The sequence below is a fragment of the Manis pentadactyla genome, chromosome 9, assembly GCF_030020395.1.
Source record: "Manis pentadactyla isolate mManPen7 chromosome 9, mManPen7.hap1, whole genome shotgun sequence".
Taxonomy (NCBI): Eukaryota; Metazoa; Chordata; class Mammalia; order Pholidota; family Manidae; genus Manis; species Manis pentadactyla.
This window is the reverse complement of record NC_080027.1, coordinates 15,291,417-15,312,763: the sequence shown is the minus strand read 5'-3', so window position 1 is coordinate 15,312,763 and position 21,347 is coordinate 15,291,417. Positions and strand designations below refer to the sequence as shown.

At 56.6% G+C, this 21,347-nt stretch overlaps 1 protein-coding gene across 4 annotated transcripts; it reads right to left on the bottom strand.

Annotated features, from left to right (window-relative positions):
- Window positions 1-1,002: 1,002 nt before the first annotated feature.
- Window positions 1,003-14,709, bottom strand: FADS3 (fatty acid desaturase 3). 4 transcript variants are annotated; one of them, XM_057507005.1, is made up of 12 exons: window positions 14,267-14,709; window positions 6,911-7,021; window positions 6,219-6,416; window positions 4,909-5,010; window positions 4,657-4,779; window positions 4,323-4,383; window positions 3,617-3,693; window positions 3,095-3,192; window positions 2,641-2,737; window positions 2,409-2,488; window positions 2,089-2,238; window positions 1,003-1,171 (listed from the first exon to the last, which is right to left on the bottom strand). In XM_057507005.1, the coding sequence occupies exons 1-12, from the start codon at window positions 14,489-14,491 to the stop codon at window positions 1,093-1,095; spliced, it is 1,401 nt and encodes a 466-aa protein (XP_057362988.1). In that variant the 5' UTR covers window positions 14,492-14,709; the 3' UTR covers window positions 1,003-1,092. The 4 variants fall into 4 exon arrangements, with proteins under 4 accessions (XP_057362988.1, XP_057362989.1, XP_036781474.2 ...); XM_057507006.1 differs by having other exon boundaries at window positions 2,089-2,214; window positions 14,267-14,707; XM_036925579.2 differs by having other exon boundaries at window positions 1,003-1,361; window positions 14,267-14,706.
- Window positions 14,710-21,347: the final 6,638 nt, after the last annotated feature.

Below are 21,347 nucleotides of genomic sequence, written 5' to 3'. Positions count from 1 at the left end.
AGCCTGACTCCAGAGAAGAAGGGGTGGGAGCCACGTAGAGAGGATCAGGATGAGCTGGGTAGCCCCAAGGACTGACCAAGAATGGCAGTGTTTGTGCCCCTTCTACCTCCTGAAGGGAATCCAGTTCAGGGCCATGGGACCCCAGATGAAGAGCTGAGGGCAGTCCTGCAGCTGGTGGGGAGACTCTGGTTCCCCCTCTGGAAGCTCAGCATTTCAATTTTTTTTCTTTTTAAAGCTGCTGACTTCTTCGAATGAAACCTTCAGCTCAGCCTGGAGTTGCTGGAGTGTGTGGGTCCTAGGAGCGAAGAGGTCTGGTAGCCCAGCTCTCCCTCCCACCTTCAAGAAACCCGAGATGATCTGAAGCCCTCGCCACAACTGCCCAAAAGCCGCAGACCCATGCCAACGGCACCCATTATCCAGATGAGAAACCCAGGGCTTAGTGAAGGGCAGAACCCTGCCCAGACGCCGGCCAGCGAGGGCCGGCCCTGGATGCCGCTCTCAGACTCCAGGGACAGAAATGGCCGCTGCTCTGGTGTCCAGCTCATTCACTGCACCTGGCCCCAGGGGGCACTGGGGAGATCTCTTGTCATCAGTGGACCACTGAGCGCACCCCCACCACGCAGTGATGCCAGGTCTGGTACTGTGGCCCTCTGAGGGCCCTCGTCACCGAGTCAGGGCCAGGACACACTTGCTTCCTGTGCCCTGGGGGCACCTGCAGACACAGCCCTCAGCCCTGGGGCCTCATCTGCCAGGCCACCCCCTGCCCCACCGCAAAGGAGTGAAGTGAGGGGAGCCTGGGTGACTGAAGGCTGCTGGTGAGTGTGTGAAGGTCAGGAAGAGGGCCCTCGGGCAAATCTGAGCCAGAGCAGAGCACAGGGGGACTCCAAGACCCAGCACTCCCCACACCCCTAAACACCCCGAGGGCCCAAGGTCCTGGGCTCCTCTGGGAGGGTCTGGGACAGAGTCCAGGCCCACAGTTCATACAAACTCAATACTACACTCCATCATATCTCTGGGTTTATTTTTATATAAAAATAACAGTTTTCCTTACATTTTTGTTCTAGGAAAACATGCCATGCTCACCGTGTGGCTCTATGTACCATCCCCTAGCCCTGGCCCTGGTGGGCCAAGCGCCATGGCCTTTGGGCTGCTGAGCAGACAGGCCGGGAGTCTGAGGGGAAGAGAGCAGGGTCAGGAGGGCAGGCAGGACCCCCCTAGGCCAGTGGGAGGCTGTGGGGGGGCAGCAGGGGAGCAGAGCTGTCCAGCCTGCCCCAGCTGGCGCTGGTTGCTGGGACCCTGGGGGTTGCCTTCACTGGTGGAGGTAAGTTTCTAGCCAGATGTTGCCAGACTTCTTCAGGGACCTGGGTGGGGGTGGGTGTTGGGGACTCAATTGCAGGATACTTAACCCGTTCCCGCAAGGTGATTCAAGTGGCTGGAAATATACCCACTCCCCTGGGAGTTCCTTTCCCCTGAGGCAGGCGGCTGGGTGGAGCCAGAGGGGTGGATTGGGAGAAGAGGCCACACTCCTATCAACTGGAACGGAATCTAGACCTCAGGTCAGCTGAGAGGGGTGGGGGTGGGGGTGGAGGGCAGCCAGGCTAAGTCCCAGCGGGAGCCGGGGTGGGCCTGCCCCTCCTCCACCCAGCTCTCTGGCCTCCTTCTGCTGGGCCCTGCAACTCAAAGATTTGTAAGGCATGGACCCTACCCACAAGGAGCCCAAGGTTAGGCAGAAAAGCCAAAAAGTAACAACTTTCTGTGTCATTCCAACAGGGCTGTTGACAGGCTGAGTGGCAGAAACTCAGGATTGGGCTGGGAAGGGTCATGAAGGAGAAGCAATTCAAACACCAGCATAGGAGGAAGGGCATCCGAGTAAAGGGAGCAGCATGTGCCAAGGCTCAGAGGTGCAGGAGCTCTGGCTGGGGAGTCTGACCTCTGCTGGGGCACAAGCTGAGGACAGAAGGGGACTAGAAAGGCCTCGAATGCCAGCTCTTAGAGAGGGACGCACATGGGCTCAGAGAACGGGGTGCCCAGGAGGGGACTGACCGGGACAGGGATGGGCCGGGAAGCCACCACGAGCAGTGCCCTTACCTAATGATGTCCGCCAGGGCAGTGAGGAAGGGCTTCACCTCGTAGCTGAGGCCGTGCTTGGCGCACAGCGCCTTGACCAGCGGGGCCACCCTGCGGTAGTTGTGCCTTGGCATCATGGGGAAGAGGCTGGTGGGGAGAGTGTGCTGGTACCTGAGGTGGGAGGCACCGGGCGTGCCAGAGGGAGGCCCCACTCACCCTGTCTCCCGGGCCCCCAGGGAGTTCAGGGCTCATGCCTTGGTCTCCCGGGGAAAGAGGCCAAGAGGAAACAGAGGGGCTCAGGCCTCCCTCCCTACCCAGTGACCCCCAGAACCCATGCTCACTGGTGCTCGATCTGGAAGTTGAGGTGCCCACTGAACCAGTCAATGAAGAGCGAGGACTGTACATTACAGGTGGCTGCCAGCTGTCAGGGGTGGGCAGGGCACAGGTGTGGGAGGCTGGCCTGGAGCCCTGACCCCATGGCATGCCCCGAAACCTGTCAGCCCAATCAGGACCCCATCCCTCCTGGCTGGGACCCCCACCATGTGCCCCACCCAGCTCTGCCCTGCTGCCCACCTGAGAGCTGGCCCAGTCCCGGTGCTTCTCACGGCCAATCTCCTTGGGAATGTGGTTCATCTGTGTGATCCACACGAACCAGTGGCTCTCTAGGACCCTGTAGGGGAGGCTCAGGCACTGCCCACGTGCAACTCACCTCTGGGACCAGACCTGGGCCTCGGCTTCCTCATCTGTACAGTGGATTGCAGTAACCCCTCCCGCGCTCGTGTTTAAAGAAGCTGAGCCCACAGCAGCCCTGTTTGTGAGCCTGGACATCCACAGGGCCACTTGCAAGCCAGCCCCTTCCCTGGGACCTGCTGCCCCTGGGATCCGGGCCCTCTCACACTTGATTCCGCAACCCCGGGAGGCAGTGTCGCTGGCCCTGTTCTGGAGATGGGGGATGGAGGCTGTGGTTCGGGTCCCCTGCTGCCTGTGTGTGACCTCCCCACTCCCCACCATTTGAATCTGGTTTTACCTGACAGCAACAAAGAGGAACAGCACCCCAGGAATGCCATAAAAAGGGACGTAGGACAAAAAGAAGCGGACATAGAAGCTGGCAGCCCAGAGCAGGTCCTGCAGAGGAGGGTGGAAGAGGGCAGAGGGCTCAGGGCAGCCGGGAGGGGCAGCTAGGGCCATCCATCCCTTTGCTGGAAAGTTCACTGCCCCTATCTGGGCCTTGGTTTTCTCAGCCAGGTCAAGGGACAGGGTCCTTGCCCTGTCAGCCTCACAGGGCTGACCATGGAGGCGAAGGTGCCATGGGGTTGGGGGTTGAGACTGGGGAACCCCTGCCTGGGAGGCAAGCCCAGGGATCTCCACACCCAGAGAGGACACCCACACTGTGTCCTGCACACACTCAGTCTCCCCTTGCACACATGCACACTCATATGCCACACTGTGGCATGCACGCCTGTTTGCAAGTGTGGACGGGTGCCTTCTGATGTCCCATCTTCTGCCACATAGCTGTGTGCCCAGGGGGCCAGGGCAGGGCCCAGCTCACCATCCACTGCAAGCACACCAGCATGTATGCCAGGTTTTCCACTTCAAAGTTCACCAGGGTGAGCAGCGGCGGGCCGACTGCAAGAAGGGGCACATGAGGGCTCAAGAGCAGGGCCAGGGCCCCAGCAGGCTGGCCAGAGGGGGTGGGGTGGGGCTCTGTTACTCCAGGGATGCCAGTAGGACTCGCGCTGGGATGGCCCCGAATCACCCACAAGGCCTGGCCCACATTCTTTCCTTGGCATCTGAGCCTCTCCCTACGGTGGCCCTCATCTCACCCCCGCCACCATCATGTCCCTCTTGCAGGTCGTGGGCAGCCTTACCCATCCCCACCCTTGAACCCTCACCATTTTCCCCCAACAACTGCCCAAATACTCTAGGCTCTGGACGGCCCCTACTGTGAAGGCAGGAAGAGATTCCACAAGCTCTGGGCAGGGCTTTGGCAGGAGGGACCCCAGGCAGAGGAAGCAGCCCGGGCAGAGGCCTGGTGGTGGGCGTCAGCACAGGCTGCAGGTGGGCAACCAGAGCTGAGGCTGGGAGAGGCTTGCAGGGAGGCTTGGAGGCTGAGGGAGGGTCCGCAAGTTTGCCCCTTCCCCAGGGGGCAGCTGGAAGCTGTCCAGTGTCAGCAGGCATGGGCAGCCAGCGCAGGCTCAGGCATGGTTCCAGCCCCAGCCCGTCCCCCGCCCCCTCGCGGACAAACGGACACTCACTCAGGAAGAAGTACAGGTGCTGGTGGTTGTAGGGTAAGTATCTGCGTTTCTTTTGGCCGTACTGTGGAGACAGGCAGTGGGTGGGGAGTGCGGCTTTCCAGGCCCTCCTCCTCCCAGGCAGGGTCAGGGGCTGGCTGAGGCCAAGGCCAAGGGGCAAAGGCAACTCTAGATTATAGTCCCGGGGCCAAGCGCCGCCCCCAGGCTGGAAGATGGGAAGCAGCGGTATCCCGGGGACGGGCTCAGCCTGGAGCTAGCATCAGGGGCTTGGGCAAGGCCATCAGTCCCCCCTCACCTGCAGGCGCAGCCTGAGTGTGTCCACACCCTTCCCACGCACCTCAACAGACGACTCCCCCAGGAGGAAGATGGGTGCCAGGGTTACATCTGGGTCTTTGTGGAAGATGTTGGGCTTGGCGTGGTGCTGGAAGTGGCGGAAGTTCCACCAGTGGGCAGAGAAGCCCTGTGGGGGACAAATGGGGCTCTCAGAGGTGCAGGCAGGCCATACTCACCTTGCCGTGCCTGCACGTAGACACAGTGTGAGCCGCCCCCACCCAGCCCCTGGCTGCCCACCACCCGCCCCTACCCTCACCTTCAGCTGCCCCATCACAAACTGCTGGGCCACGTGGTTCCACCGGGACTTCCTGAAGACAGGGGTGTGGCCCAGGTCGTGCTGCAGACACCAGCACTGGGCCTGGGGAGAGACGCAGGGTCAGGGGCGCCTGGGAGGGAGCTGCCTGGGGAGCCAGCCGGCGAGCCCTCCCAGCTCACAGGGCACACCCACAGCTGAAGCTCTATTTTAAGACACTTGGGGGGCACCTTCTTCTTTTAACAGATGAGGACAACTGAGTTTCAGGAGGTCCAGGGGCTTGATTAAATAAGAAGCTTCCCCAGCCCATTTAAAATGCAGCTTGATCATATCGAATTTACCGAGTATCATAATTCTTCCAAGTGGTAAAAATACCTCACGACAAATGCTGGGCATAGAAGCCACAGCGCATAAATCTGCAAAGAAGTAAAAAGCTAACCTTTTCAAACAGTATGGCTTCTCTCTCACTTACCAACTTCACATTTCCCTGTATGGCCCCGGAAGATGACTGGTTAGCCAGAGACGGGTAAGATTCCTCAAGGGAGGAACAACCTAAGACAGGCACAGTCGCAGGGGGGCCATCAGGTGAGAAATTGGGGATCAACAGAGGTGAGGCTTAGAACCTCACCCCCCCTGTTCTGAGAGAAATCTTCTGCATACGTGGATGTTTTGTTGCCCTTGTCTAGCTTGGATTAATACTTAGCCTACAGGCACACACCTGATCATCTACATTTGCTTTCTTACAGCACTAAACTATGTTTTCTACCTTTATCTTGCATCTACCTACCACTTCAGCATTTTATTAAAAATAATAGTAATAATAATAATAATAAGGGAGAAATGTGGGATTCACATATAAATCAAGTATAAAAATCAAACGAATATTCATATCTGACCTGATTGTTTATAGTTCATAATGCGTGATCAAAACCGAAAGTTTCTGTGATGGCTGCCCTTGCACTGTTCACCATGTAAGAACTTATTCACTATGTAAGACCTTGTTCACCATGTAAGAACTTGTTCGTTATGCTTCAGAAGATCGGAGACTGATGAGAATTAGGCTTGGGGTGGACTAATGATTGTGCATTGAATCCCCTGTACAGAATTTTATTGTGGTTAACTGTTAACCATTTGATCAATAAATATGAGAGATGCCCTCTCAAAAAAAAAAATGCAGCTTGACCTACAGATACACGCCTTATGGGGCCTCTGGCTGGCCATTCATTCATTCAGTAAATATGTCACGTGTCCTCATGAGCTGGGCCCATGTATGTTGGACAGTTTAGGTGGCTGCAAGACATTGCTGGGGTCACCTGGGAGATGGCAAGGATGAGGGCAGCAAAGGTGCTGGGCACCCAGCCGGGGCCGAGGAGGTAGATGATGAGCCAGGCGAGCAGCTCCATGGCCAGGATGTGGCCCAGCAGGAGAGTGAAGAAGGTAGGCTTGGCTTCAAACAGCTTCATGTCCTCGGCTGCCCGGCGCAGGGCTCGGAAGTCCTCTATCAGCTGAGCCTGCCAGATGGAGCGCTGGTAAGCCACGGAGGTAAAGCCCCCCACAGTGACCAGGCCTCAGCCTCTCCTCCCAGTGGCAGGCCCCAGGGATGTGGCCCGAAGGGATGGAGGATGAGAGTGCCCAGCCTGGGCTGTGTGCTGGGGAGCCAGCCAGTGGCAAAGGGTCCCTGCACAGAAGGTGTGGGGCACATGAGAAGCGGAGAAAGCCAGAGAGGGACCCTTAGCTCTCAGAGCATAAGAACCTCATTGTATACTGGGCCCAGAACATGGAAGGGGCTTGCCTGGGGACCCACAACCAGCGCTGGCCCAGCCAGATGCAGGGCCCCGGGCTCCTACAGGCGTTCCTACAATTCTATCTACAACTGCCTGCCCGGGAAGGGGTGACAAACACAGCCCGGGTCCTGGGTCCCCTGGGGTAATGCAGGTTCAGCAGTGCCCCCCTCCCCGTCCAGTCCCCCACTGGGGGCTAAGCTGCCAACCAGCACTCTGCTCACATTCTGGGGTCCATCCTGGCTGGGCTCCTCTGGGGCCAGCTCTCCAATCAGCAGGGGTTGCAGGAACTTGCGTACAAAATTGAGGTCCTGGTGGAAGGCGTGGAAGGCATCCTGAAGGAGAGCACATAGTTAGGGGGACAGACAGCCGGACAGCCAGAGTGACACTCAGAGGCAGCAGGCAGAGACGAGGTGGAAGGACTGTTGGTGGAAAGACAGAGCAGCTGGAGAGAGTCAGCTGGCTGTTCAGTGGCCGGCGAAATAGGGCCAAACAAGGCAGCCTTGCCTATGAGGCCATCCGGGCCTCTCCAAGCCCTGGGTGCCGTGCTGGACATCCCTGACCTGCTGGGCCCCAACTGCACAGGGGGCCCTTCTCCAAACTTGGCTGGGTGTATCAAAATCTGGATTTATACAAAGGTCTCCCTGGCAGAATCTGATTCTTTTCCTGCAAGGGTTTTGACTTCTCCTAGGAGATCTCTGGAAAGCTTTCTTGAAATCATATGCTTTCCTACTGCATATAAAATGAGATTTGGGTCACAAGCATTCGATTTACCAGCTTTCACAAACACAAGCAATAGGTAAAATGTGGGTGGGGAAAGTCATAATTGAGGGCCACTGACCCACCTACCAGGAGTAAAAATCAGCCGAGCACCCCACAGACTGAGTTCTTGGGGATTTGCAAAGAAGACACTTGAACACTTAAACTCATTTGATGTTAAAGAAGGAGCAGAAAAGACAAGCTCTTCTGAAAAGCAAATGAAAGAAGAAATCTAACCCTCCTGTGGTTCTCTGTAATAGTGGGGGTGGGGATGAGGTGCAGTGCAGGAGACGGGGCTGGAGGAAGGGAAAGACAAGGAGAAAGGTAAAGGACTAGGCAGACCCGTTAGGAAGTGGCCCGGGCAGCGCCAGGTGTGAGTGAGCATGAATTTCATACCTGGGGCTTATTTAGTCTTCCCTACTTAGTCTTCGTGCAATTGGCTCATGATTGTTCACAGCTCTTCAGCTGAGCGTAATCCCTGCACTTATGGAGGCTGTCGTTGAGGCAGCCAGTCACAGCCACCCAGCAGCCTAAACTGCTGGAGCAGGGACAGGGGTGGTGGTGTATCTGGGTCCCGGGGAGGTGACTGCTAGCTGCTAAAGGAAATGCCTTTGAGGAAGCCTGACTGGGAACAGGGGCCTCCTACTGTCCTCACTAGTGAGCCTATCAGTTTTGGTGGGTGTTAGAAGTGACAGCTGGGCCTGCCCTGACTGCCGGATGTCCCACACAGTCCTGGGAGAAGCAGCACCTAAGCGTCCCTCTCCCCTGTCCCCACGGAGGCCACACTGGCAGGACCCAGCCAATGGGTCCCCTTTCCTGTTGCCAGCTCTCCTACTGGCCCAGGGCAACCAGGAAATCTGGGAGCTGGGAGGTAACCAAGGCCCTTATGAAGGCTGACTGGGGGGCCCCTCCCTGGAGCTCCTAAGAGATGGGGGGCTGTGTAAGGGCAGATCTCCCCCCGATGAAGAGGCAGCACACCGGGAGTGGGGTGGAGGGGAGGCAGGCCCCACCAGGGAGTGGGCAGGTGCTGGGAAGGGCGCTAGCAGGAAAGACGGCTCTTGTGCTCGCTGACCCCACTAGCTGTGACCTTGAGTGAGTCTGATCTCCTTTACAGGACCAGGCAAATCCAGCAGACAAGCGTCCAGGGCCCTTCTAGAGTCCTGCTGGACTGCTGAACATTAACTTTCTTTCCCTCAATTTTTAAATTGTGGTAGAAGATACATAGTATTTCCCATTTTAACCATTTTTAAGTGTACAGCTCAGCGGCATTAAGTGCATTCACACTGCTGAGCAACCATCCCCACTGTCCGCCTCCAGAATGTTCTCATCTTCCTCAACTAAAACTATCCCCATTAAACACCACCTCCCCAGGTTCCCTCTCCCCCCAGCCCCAGGCACCCCCGTTCGGCTTTCTATATGAATCTGACCATTCTAGGGGCCTCAGATAAGAGGAACCATTCAGTATTCGTCCTTTGTGACTGGTTTATTCCACTTGGTCCTCAAGGTTCATCCATATTGTAGCCCGTTTCAGGATTTCCTTCCTTTGCAAGGCTGAGTGAGAGATGCCTCAGACTCCCTCTTGTCTCCCCTGAAACTCCCCAGCAGCACACGGGTACACTCACAAAGACAAAAGCAGTGTCTTACACATGTGTGCACACGTGCAGACCCAGACACACACACACACTCAGAAGAATGCACATCAACACTAAAAGCCTCATGCACACATGGCACACGCCCCCCACAAACACACACACTCAGGGCAGAAGTGGTACTGTGGCCATGGCCCCAGTATTTCCTCCCTCCCAGCTCTTCCTCTCCCCCATCCGGTGTCTGTTCTGGGGCCTCCCCCGTGACCAGCAGACCTTCAGATGCCCAGGGCCATGCCCTTGAGTGAGGAGCCTCTCCGGCTCTTTTGTGTTGGTCCCGATTCACCCAGACCAGGCCTGGAGACGCACTGCCGGGAAGGGCCGTGCCAGACCCATCCAAGGGACCTCCAGCCAGGCCTCCCCGGGAGAAGCAAAGGGCAGGGCCCTGTCAGAGCCGGGTGGTGAAATCCCAGAGCCCAGGGACAGGGCTCGGGCCAGAGGGAGGGGGCGGGCAGGTTCTCGGAAAGCAGGCTGGGCTCCTAGGGCTGGGGGCGCCTCACTGAGCCTACACTTGCCTCTTGCATTCTCAGTGCAAACAGGGTGGGTCCCTGGCCTTGGACCAAAACCTGACACACCAGCAAACAGCTTTTTCTGGAACACTTGCTGGAGCCATATGACCTAGTTCTCTCTGGACCTCTGCTTCAGGGCTTAGGGGCTAGGCAGAAGACTCAGAGAGTTGAAGCCACTTACCTAAGCTCACACAGCTCCATTTGATGGAGGATGGATCAGAACCCAGTCTGGCTGTGTAACACTGTGCTCTGGGCACTCAGCAGCAGCCCTGGGGGGGCCCCTCCTGGGCCAGAAGGGAAGCAGCAGGTATCCTGGTGGGGATGGTGTCCTCACCACGAGGCTGGTCACCATCCTGGGCAGCCATGGACCTGGCTGCTCAGAGACTAGGTGGTGGGGACAGGAGGGTGGTCCTGGTGTTTCCTGGGCGGCACTGCTGGAGCCTCCACCCCTGCCCTCGTGGACCTGGCACCCTTCTCCCAGAGGCACGTACAGAAAGTCTGTGACCCTCCCCCACCGAGGGAGTCAAAAGTGGACTCGGTCTCTCACTGGATCTTGGAGTGGAACTGGGAGGAACTGCTGGAATAAAAGCAGTGCCCCTGAACATAAGCTGCTGGCGGTAGTGCCAGCTCTGGTTCCAGTGGTGTGCTGGGAGCTGGGCATGGAGCAGGGCTAGACACTAGGTGTGCCTAAGTGGACAAGAGACATCCTTGCACAGCCCACAAAGCAGGGTGAGGAACCGTTTTACCGGGGAGGGACCAAAGGCTCCAGGCGGGGACACGTGCTCAGGTCAGTCTGCAGTGGCAGAGCTGGGATGGGAAGTCAAGCTAATCTTCTGTGCCATCCATGCCCTCCCAGGATGCAGCTGCCACTCAGCCCTGCCTCGGTCCCCGGAAGCCTCAGAGTGGCCCCTGCCCTGTCCCCCGGCCCACTGTGGGCTCCATGTAACAGCTGGCTAAGGGGGGGAGGGAAGGGGGCAGCTGGAGCCAGCCTGTCCTGGATGGAGTCTGAGCCCGAGCTGCACGTAGGAGCCCAGCCACAGGCACAGACAAGATCACAGCCCTATCTCCATTCCGTATATTCTCCTCAGTAGATAAGGAACCACAAATGCGCACCTCACAGGGCTGATGGGAGGACTGAGCCACAGCACAGGCTCTAACCTGAGCTGCCGCTGGCCTGACACGCTGGGCTCCTGAGTGGCTCAGAGCTCTAGTGCCCCGGGGGGCGGGCCCACAGGCGGGCGGTAGGAGAGAGGAGTGCACGGGCCTATCAAGTCCTGCCCAGCCTGAGGCTAGGAAACCGGAGGGGTGGCAGCCAGGGATACCCGGGAGGGGAGGAGGGGAAGCGAGCAGCTCTGGTCACTCCCGGAAGAATGTTCCAGATCAGGAAGGGAATGGAGCAGGGCCGCTGGGAGCTCAGGTGGTCTGGGGCTGCCCTTGCTGCCTCCTTCAGCCTTGCTGAGGAGATGGCAGTGGGTTGTGGAGACGGGGTGTGGTGGGATATCCTCAGGGGACAGCCCAGGAATCCCCCCCTCCTTCCCTCCCTCTCCCAGGCTCAGATGCTCCTCCCCATCCTCCTGAGCATGCCTCAGAGGAGGCCGAGGGGCGGGCACGGTCAGTGTTCCCTATTTATAGCTGAGCAAACTAAGGCACTAAGAGGCCAAAGGGCACACAGCTTTGAGCAGGGCATGTCCAACTCCTGCCCATGCAGCGGAGTCCAGCTCAAGGAAAGACACCCCCAAGAAGCTCTCCCAGTCCCCCCAGCAGCCCTGGTGTCCCTGGGAACAGGCCAGCACTCACATTAGAGCCTCCTCCACCCAGCACCCTTGGCCTCACAGGTGACCCAGTGGTGGTCCCAAAGCAGCCAGACCCTCCAGCGCTGGGTCCTCTCTCCACTACCGAGCGCCGGCTCTTGCCTGCTGTTTCATGAGAAACCCACGGTGGCTTGGGTGCCCTTGGGAAGGAAAGCGGACGGCTGCCAGGGTGCTTAGGCCACTAGCAGCCCCACCCCTGCACACTGTGTTCCTGCCTTGTGCCACACAGTCCTGCCTCCTCCCGCAAGGAGGGAGCAGGGCACCGGGACGTTGCAGAGAGTCCACACTGGAGAGGCCGTTCGGCAGCAGCCCTTTCTGTGGTGGGTGACAGCAGAGGGTGCGCTCCGGAGCCAGGTCGGCTGGGCTCGTGGCCAGCCCCCCTCTGAGGCCCCACCCCCACTAGAGAGCCTGAGATCTGCTCTGTCTTCCTCCCAACTCCTACCTAGACACAAACCCCACTCTCCAAGCCCAAGGACAAAGGCCCTGCCCTTCCAGGGCCCCAAGAAAATCCCTTTACATCATCCATATCTGCAAAATGGGCTAACACCCATCTACCTGCCTCATAAGGCTGTCCGAAGACCACACGGAGTTCAATCCTAATGCCTCTCACTGGTGTGCGTGCACCTCCGGCAGCTCTTACCCTCTGCCCTGGCCATGTCTGTCCTCAGGGCCCAGGTGAGTGGCCTCCCTTGGGGGAGAGCAGGGCCCTATCAACTTTTCCCTCAGCCCCTGCCCTCTCCCCGTTAGGGATCCTTCTAGAGGCGTATCAGATTTCCCTGCTCTGCCCGCCAAAGCCCCCACAGAATAAAACCAAAGTCCTGTCCCCAAGGACACAGAAGCCCAGCAGGAGCCAGCCCCTGCTACCTTTGGACGTCGCTGCCTGCCCTCTGTCCACCGTCAACTCCAACCAGGCTGGTAGCCTTTCTGTGCCTGGGATGCACGGAGTATGGCGCCACCTCCAAGCTTCTGCTCTAGCTGGTCCCCTGCCAAGGAAAACTCCCTCCTCGCAGAGGTCTTGCTCACAACTGTATTTTCAGAGGTTAGAGGAGAGTTGGGCATATAGGTTATGCTCACTCGGTATCTACTGACAGGCTTAATGTTTCAATGATTGAATGAATAGAAAAAATAGCTAAGTTGCAGTGTAGCATGTGATTGAGAACATGTGGACTTAAATCCCCCTGACCACTTCATTTCAAATCACTTTGACTCTCTGAGCCTGTTTTCTCATCTGCAAAGTGGGAACAATAACAGTACCTGTTTCAAAGGAGGTACTTGGGGATTAAGGATATCTATAATTCAAGCACTAAATTTGGAGCCTGGCATACTGATGTACTTCTGACCAGCAGTGGCTGGACCTTGCCCCTCCCTGGCTGGCTCCACTAGTCTCAGGCGGTCTATGACTCTTAGATAAACCTGGCCTGGGACCCAGAGCACTCTCCCTAGGGTACCCAGCTTTGTATCCCAGGATGGCCAGAGGCTGGCTTCATGGTGCAGTATCTCTGGGAATTTCCTGGCAGGAAGGTTTCTGTTGCCTGGATGTGAGAACAGCTGACGGGTGGCCAGGGCTGGTGAGAGGTGGCTGCAGGAACACAGCCCTGGCAAGACAGCCACCCCACCCCCACCTGTGCTCTAAGGCCCAGGATGAGGCACCTGGGGTCTGGGCTCATGGAGGCGCTGGTCTGCCCTGCGGGCCCATCACGGACAAGACTGGGGTCTCTCACCCCCAGCCATCTCATAACCCCTTTGGCCTCAACAGACCAGGTATTTCTGGCAACTCCTCCCCAATGTCCGAGAACCTGAGGAAGCTGAGAGAGGGCCTACTGCGATTCTGTCCTGTTATGGACATGGATAGAACTGGCAAGGTTGCCCAGCAAAGGCGCAGCTATGCTCCAGCCTTCCCACTGCACTCTACAGTTTGCAGGACACACACTTATCAGCCAGCAACAGGGACATCGACCCTCCCAGGACAGAACACGATCTCTTTCGCTGCCTAAAGTTATGCCAGTTAGGGATTCATCCCCTGGAATCTTGAAGATTTCCCTGGTACCCAGTGCAGCCAACCTGGAAATTTGGATGATCCAGAACAGAGCACTGCAGCCCCAACTCCAATCCCCCCGTTTGGGGACCACAGGGGAGTCTCATCCCAGTAGGTGCTCCACCCTTGGGCTCCAGCCAGACTATCCCACTGGACCAGGCTACATCCCTCCTTGGCCAAGATATCTCTAGACATGGGCTGGGAAGGGGAAGTTGGGGTCCCCAGGGGTTAGCCTATTCCTGGGGTGACTGTGCTTCCCGAGAAGGCCCACCCGGCATGGCTGGCAAAGCTCTCCCACGTGCAGCTGTCAGTCCAGGAGAGGTGAGTCACTGCCCCTCAGAGCCTTTTACAGCAGCCCTTGGGAAAGCCACAGACCTCTAGGCCCTGCTCAGGCTTTGCTGCCCAGCTCTCAGCCTCTGATGGCACATCTCTGCCAGCCCCTGGGGACCCCACCCTACCCCCTGGCACTCAGCAAGCATCCAGCATGAGGGAACTGGTCTGGAGGACTCAGAACCGAGAGGAGAAACCTTAGCAGGAAAGGCCCTCTCCTACGCAGCTCCTCCTGCCCCACCTCTGAGAGCCCCTTACCCCTGTGGAGACCCTGATCCACCGCGCGGGTCCTCCATGCAGGGATGTGGCCTCCTCAGCTCACATCAGGCCCTAGCTAGTCCATCACAACTCTGGGGCCCTGGCTGGGGGGTCAGTGGTCAGCAAAGAGTAGGAAGGATGTCAAAGCCCCGCAGGTAGACCGGGGCACAGTGCCCACGACCTGGGCCCAGGGAGCGCCAGGCTCCACCCTGCCAGCAGTGGACATCCTTACCGTGGCGTCCTCAGCAGCGTGGTGGCCAATGAGGCGGCTGCCCCCAGGGTGCTGCTGTGCCCAGCGACTGATGTCGTAGACGCGACGCTCGATGACCAACCACTTGTCACCCGGCAGGTTGTGCGGGCGGATCTGTTCCCAGCGGATGGTGGGCAGCGGCGCCCCCAGCTGCGCGGGCCCCTCGCGCGACCCTGGCCCTGCGCCGGGCTTCCCGACGCCACCCATGGCTCCGTGCAACAGTCCTCGGGAACCCGGGACCTGGCTGAGGTCAGAGCGAGACACCGAGGGGAACGTAACAGCGTTCCCGGGGGCTTCCGCCACCGCCCCCCTGTCCTCTGCGGCCCCGCCCCGCCGCTGCGGCTGCCGTACGAGCGTGCGCCTACCCAGCTCCCGGCGCAGGCAACTTTTCCCTGCCTTATAACCGCGCTGACAGCGCTCGCCGCGCCCCCCGCCCTCGCCGCGAGCCCCCACCGGTATGCGCGCCAATCACAGCGCAGCGCTCCGGCCCCCATTGGCTGATGCCCGCACCCGCTGGCGGGGAGGGCGGGGTCCAAGTGGGCACGCCCAACCTGCGAGGGCTGCGGCCCCACGCCCGGCCCCGCCTAGGGCATCGCCACACCGGGTTCCTGGCTCGGCGGGCGGGGCAGGGACGGGGTCTTAAAACCCACAGGCGATGTCCGCGCGCCCTCGTCGGCCCAGGCCTGCGCCTCGCGGGGTCTGGAACGCCCGTCTGTGAATGATGGGCTTCCAGCCGCGCTTCCTACAACCTTAAATCCGAGCTCACAGAGATGGGGAAGTACCTCGGGGTGACCGCAGCTTTCAAACAGTGGGCCCCCAACGTCCACCCCAGTACCCCCTCCCCACGACAGGAAGACCCCCGCCCCCAGTCCCTCAGCCTGGAACGGAAGTGGGGGCACTGGCGTGGGTGAGTGGGGACACGCTGTCATTCACCGGGTGCCTCAGCTGGGTGACTTACTCGTTAAGGTACCCTCCCGTATTTATTTAAATAAATTCAAGTGTTTTCGAGAGTATCCGTTGCTCCCCAGATTACTTTGTATTTTTTTGAGATGAAGATACTCCTAACCATTAGGAGTGCACACCCAACACGGAATGACAGCAGCCTAGGGTTATGCTAGAGGGCAGCGGGTGTCAAACCTGAGTGCGCATGAGAATCACCGAGGGCTTGTTAACAGACTGCTGGGCTCACCCGGAGGTGAGATGGGACAAGTCTGCTTCAGGTGCTAGAACTGTTCCTCACAAGCTTCCAGGTCATGCTGATGGGCTGATGCGGTGAATACACGTTGAAAACCCTGAGTATACTTCTCCAATACGCTAACATTTTATCTTGGTTTAACAATTTGTAGGAAATCATAGTAGCTGATATTTGTGCGTCAGGTGGGCCAGAGCCCAGAGAAGGGCTGAGGGGACCTCTGGGTTCTTCCTTGGTATAAGAAGCATCTGCATTCCATCGCCAGGACAGCTGGTAAAGCTGTGGTGTCACTGAGGTGCCCTCCAACCCCCTCCCTCAGAGGAGTGTGACTGGCAGCTGAGACTGGAGACACCCAGCACACACCTTGCCCCCACCATGTTCACCCATGAGGATGGAGGAGGCAGCTCTGGAGGACGTGGACCCCCTGTACCAACATCCAGCCCCACTGCAAGGGAAGGTGGCCCTCACTCCATCTTTAGCAGCCCTCAGGGGTCAGATGCTCCCCCTGACCTTTTTCTTGGGCCCTAGCCTAGTAGTCTCAGCTCACAGGTGAGGCAGCTGGGGAGTTGGTGGGTTAGAACCTTCATTTGCACCCAGAGAGATAAGGAAGACAAAGGCCTGCACGCGGTCCCACAGGAGGTAAAGTAAGAAGCAAGCTCAGGGCTGTGCCACCATCTGAGCAAGGAGAGGTAGTCCAGGCCTCCTGCCACCTGGAATTGTGTCCCCTTAAAGCCTGAATTGTGTCACTGTCTCACAGCCAAGCCAACAGCTTGGCACTTGATTTCTCTCCATGCCTTGGAGCCTTCAGTAGGTTGCTTTACCTCTCTGGGCTTCAACCAGTGGATCCTGCAACATTCCTGGAGTCAAGGGGCCTGAGGAACTTGGAAATCCATTGTCCCCAAATCCTGCGGGGATGCTGAGGCCTCTCAGCCCGCTTGACATTCCTGAGCTGCCGTTAGGTCACTCCCAAGGCCTTGGGTTTAGGCAGGGGGATGGGAAAACTAGCCAGAACCTGAAGCATTGGTGGGGAGGGTTAGCTTTGAGGGGACCCCCTCAAACCACTCAAATACAGTCCCTGTCCATCCCGATGGGCTCCTCCTGCTGTGAGCTGCCACACAGGCCTCTTGTTGCAGACACTGAAAGTGACACCCACTATGGAGTGCCAACCACTATCCTGGAGCTCAGTGATGCTTGCACAGGCCAGCAGTGGCCCCATAGGGCAGATTACAAAAAACCTCTGGGCCTATCAGAAAAAGCAGTCACAGAGCCTGGGCACCTGTCTGCAGCAGCCACATGGAGCAGACTAGAGCTTTAGGATCTGGCTTGCACTAAAGCCCACCACACTGAGCTGGTGGGCGCTGGCCACAGCTCTTCTGAGAAGGGTGGGGCTTGGGGAGCCGGGGCCACAGAACTGTTCAAGAGCTGTGGCTCTACCAGCTACTAGAAGGCTCACCCTGAGGATGTCACAATGATGGCACAGTAGAGCTCTGAGAAAGCCCCTTAGTAAAAAGAGGCTGCAGATGAACAGCTAACAGGCACATGAAAAGATGCTCAACATCATACTCATCAGAAATGCAAAACTACAATGAGCCATCACCTCCATTAGGACAGCTGTTACCCAAAGCAGCAGTGTTAACAAGTGTTAGTGAGTGGGGAAACTGGAACCCTGTAACTGCTGATGGGATTGTGAAATGGTACAACTGCTATGGACGATAGTATGGAGGTTCCTCAAAGAATTCATCCTATCATCCAGCAATCCCACCTCTGGGTAGACAACCAAAGGAACTGAACACAGGGTCTCAGGAAGACTCTTCACGCCCATGTTCACAGCAGCATAATTTACAATAGCCGAGAGGTGGAAGCCACCCAAAGGTCTGTCAATGAACGGGTGGATAATAATGTGGCCTATGTACACAATGGAATATTATGAAGCCTTAAAAAGGAAGTGCTGCTGGACAGCTGCATCTGGGGGGTCTCTCCCCAGGCACTGGGTGAAACCTCAACCTGGACTGGGGAGGGTTCTTGACTCTGAACGAGAAAGAATTCTCCAGCAGGTCGGATGAGTGTAGGTAAGGAAGGAATTCATTTAAGTGAGAGTAGAAATGGATGGCAGCTGCCTTGCAGGTTGGCTGAGAGCAGGAAAGTGCTGAGGGATGGAGGGAAAGCTCACTGAACTTCTTGGCATAGGGCATGTCCCCTTGCCAACTGCTAAAGCCAGGGTCACCTGGTGTCCCACGTCCACGTGGATCTGCATGGCATGGGGACTAGCCCCCACCATCCCAGGACTTGGGGGAGCTGTGGAGCATGGAGTGGAGTGAGATTATGTTCTGAGAACTTCCCAAAGAAAGGAGACTTTCAGGCAGGCTGCTAAAGAGCAGATCGCGAAGCTGCAGGTCCACCTGGGTCACCCAGGCGACAGGAACTTGCAGGCCCAAATCGGAGCTCTCAGCAGCCCCTCCCTACTCATCAGGAGTAAGGCAGAGACAGGCTTGGAAATAGAATGAAATAGCCAAGAGACTAAGATGCTTACCGCTGGGAAAGCGCAGAGACAAAACACAGTAAGTTGAGCAGTGAGTAAGTTTTATTTAAAAATACACCCTTAGACTTTTGACTATTTTCCTTCTTTGTGGCAAAATATATTTAGCTGCATGACCTTCTTATATTGTATATTTCTCTCAGGGGCCAAGCCTTTCTAATCAGAGACTTAAGACTGGTAGCTGACGCTAATCGTCTTTAAAAAAAAAAATACACCCTTAGACTAGCGGTTACCAAAGGGAAGGGGGTGGGGAGGGATGGTGGGGAGGGAGGGAGAAGGGGACTAAGGGGCATTATGATTAGCACACAGTGTAGGTGGGTCACAGGGAAGGCAGTACAGACAGAAGACAAGCAGTGACTATAGCATCTCACTGCACTGATGGACAGTGACTGCAATGGGGTGGGGGGGACTTCATAATATGGGTGAATGTAGTAACAATGTTGCTCATGTGAAACATTCATAAGATTGCATATCGATAATACATTAATAAAAAAACGATTTATCATAAAAAATTTAATAAAATAAAAGTACGCCCTCAAAGAAAGGAAAGTGCAGGCAATATCAGGAAGGATGCACGTTTGAAAGGCTGGGGATTATTTTTTAAGGATTTTCAGGAATGCAGTAAAGGGCCAGGAGTATAGACTTGTAAAGTGGTATCAAAATGTTTATCTCCAGGTGAGAGACATCGTGTCTCCTCTCCTCCACTATCAGTCCTCCAAGTAATTCTGCAAAATTAACTTAACACAAGAAGTTGGTAGGCTCCTCTCCAGATACCTGCTTCCCTCTGGGAACATATCAATCAAGACTGCCTGCCCTGCCCCCGAAGCGGGTTGAATTATTGTCTGTTTACCAAAGAATATGTTAGGAATCTTACTTCCTAACTTCCTGGTTGTTAAGATGGAATCCCTCCCATTCTTACTATACTGTGCATATCTTGGCTTTTGGAAATTAACCATGACGCCTGTCTCCTGTCTCTGCCCTAGCTCAGAAAGAAATCCTGTCCCCTGCTACATACAATATGGATGAACCTTGAGGACATTATGTTAAGGAAAATAAACCAGTCACAGAAAGACAAATACTACATGATTTCACCTATAGAAGTATAAAGTGGTCAAATTCATAGAAACAAAAAGGAGAATGGTGGTTGCCAGAGGTGGGAGGAGAGGAGTTGTTTAATGGGCACAGAGTTTCAGAACTGCAAGATGAAAAAGTTCTAGAGATCTGCTCCACAGAAATGTGAATATACCTAACACTACTGAATTGCACACTTAAAAATGGTTCAGATGGTAAATTTTATGTTTTTTACAATACAATAAATGAAAAAAAGGGAGAAGGGCCTGCAAAGGCCATTTAGTCCAATCTTCCCACCTCACAGATGAGAAAACCAAGGCCCAGAGAGTGACTTGCCTAGGAACACAGCCCTGATAGCATCAAATCAGGACAGGCTTGGCAGGATGTCAAATGGGACACAGCAGAGGGTTACATAACCCCAGCGACGTGGGGCTGGGCTTAGACTCAAGCTCAATGGCCATGGTCAGGGCTAGCTTTTAAGAGATAGCTACATGTGTTAGAGCAGTTAGAGAGGCCTGAGTGGGTTATGTAGAAAATTCATCAAGAAGAGCAACTCCCGTGTGGCTGTCAGCTAACCCTCCCCTCCCAAATCCAAGGGCCAGAGTCCTGAGCCCTTGTGGACAGCCCACCTCCACCCCCAGAAGCCTGCAGACAGGGGCAGGGGCAGATTAACAGGGTAAAAATGCAGGAAATGAACCCAGATCAAAACCCAGCTCTGCCACTGTCTGAGCCTCAGTTTCTACATCTCTGGAAAATAGGCAAGGGCCTAATTCAGCACCAGGCACACAGCAGGTGTCAGTAAAAGGACTCTAAGATGTTGGCCAATACCAATGAATGAGCTGGACTCATTCATTCCTATCCTGGGGTCACCATTTCCTCTAATGCCTCAATTGATTCTTCTGCAAAATGGGAAAAATAATATCTTACTGGTTTCTGGGAAGATTAAGTAAATCCATTCATTTTAAGAGCTTCAAGCCAAGTCCCAGTGCTCAGATAATAGCTATTGTTGGGAGATACTGAGGCCAGACTGTGTGTGTGTGTGTCCCTCAGTCACTTACAGCACGCCAGGTGGTCTCAGCTATTGTTTGCTCACTGGCCCCAACCAGGCCTGACAAAATGAAATGCTATCTCGGGAGAAAGCACCGTCCGCCAGAGATCTGAAATATTGCCTGGTGTCTCCTTGGCCCTGGGGTGGCTCAACCAAGGGCACAGAAGCCAGGGGCAGGGACAGGCGGCTCCAGAACCCAGAACTTGTTTGTCCCCCGCTGACACAGGATTGACCCTGGGGAGGACAGGAGGAGATGTGTATGCAGGAGAGGATGCAAGGGTCAGCCCATGGCACATGGCAGCACGAGCCCTTCCCTGACACCTCAACGCTTCCTTGCTTTAGTTCCTCCATCTGACACTCCCTGGTATGGTACCTGTGCGTGGTTTCAGGGCCAGTTTCCTCTGAGACTCTCAGCTCAGGCCTGGGTGTCCCCAGCACCAGGAACAGTGGCTGGCGCACAGGCATTGCTGGCATTTGTTGAGCGAAAGCATGGATGTCTGTGAAAGGAGGCCTAATCAGTGAGCATCTGACCGGGGAGGGGATTCAAATCACAGATGGAGGTGGCAGGTGGGGAGTGGATAGGGGAAGAGTGGGTAGGGGAAGAGAGGGGGAATCTGAGAGGCCAAGGGAAAAGGCTGCCGGCGGACAGGGTGATAGTGTCGGTAGCCTCCACACAGTCCTGGCCAGCCCACAGCCGACCTGACCTACCAGCTGAGCAGCATCAAGGCCTCAGGCCAAAAGGGAAGGCCCCTCGAGGTATCATCGGTCCCAGGAGACACTGACCCAGAAGTCGCTGGGACCCTCACTCCTCCAGAAGGACACCCACAGGCCCAGGTTCACATCCCTACAGGTGGGGAGGGGATCAGGCACCGCGAGACACCTGCCCAGGTCCACCCCGAGGGCTCAGAGACCCACCTCCTTCCACCTGTGACTCCTGTCCCTTTCTAAGAACCCACGAAGACCCCCACTGGTGCAGAGTCATCAGAGCCCCTGCCTGTGCTGTGGGCGGACATCACCCATCGATCCCACACTGCCCTGCCCTTGCCAGGCAGCCTGAGTCTGGACTCCCAGCTTCTGTCAGAGGCAGGGAGACAAGAAGGGGATCTGCCCAAGGCCCCCCCACCCCCATGAGGCAGCAGCGGAGGCAGCCTCAGAGCTGTTCTCTCTGCAGCTGGCCACTTCACGGCGGTGGGGAAGCTGGGCTCATCCCTCAGCG

Coding starts and splice junctions, on each gene's coding strand:
- FADS3 (XM_057507005.1), bottom strand. CDS start 14,491: ATGGGTGGCGTCGGGAAGCCCGGCGCAGGGCCAGGGTCGCGCGAGGGG. Junction 6,417..6,910: donor GCCAGGATGGACCCCAGAAT/GTGAGCAGAGTG, acceptor TCCATCTGGCAG/GCTCAGCTGATAGAGGACTT. Junction 5,011..6,218: donor TCATCCTTGCCATCTCCCAG/GTGACCCCAGCA, acceptor GTCTCTCCCCAG/GCCCAGTGCTGGTGTCTGCA.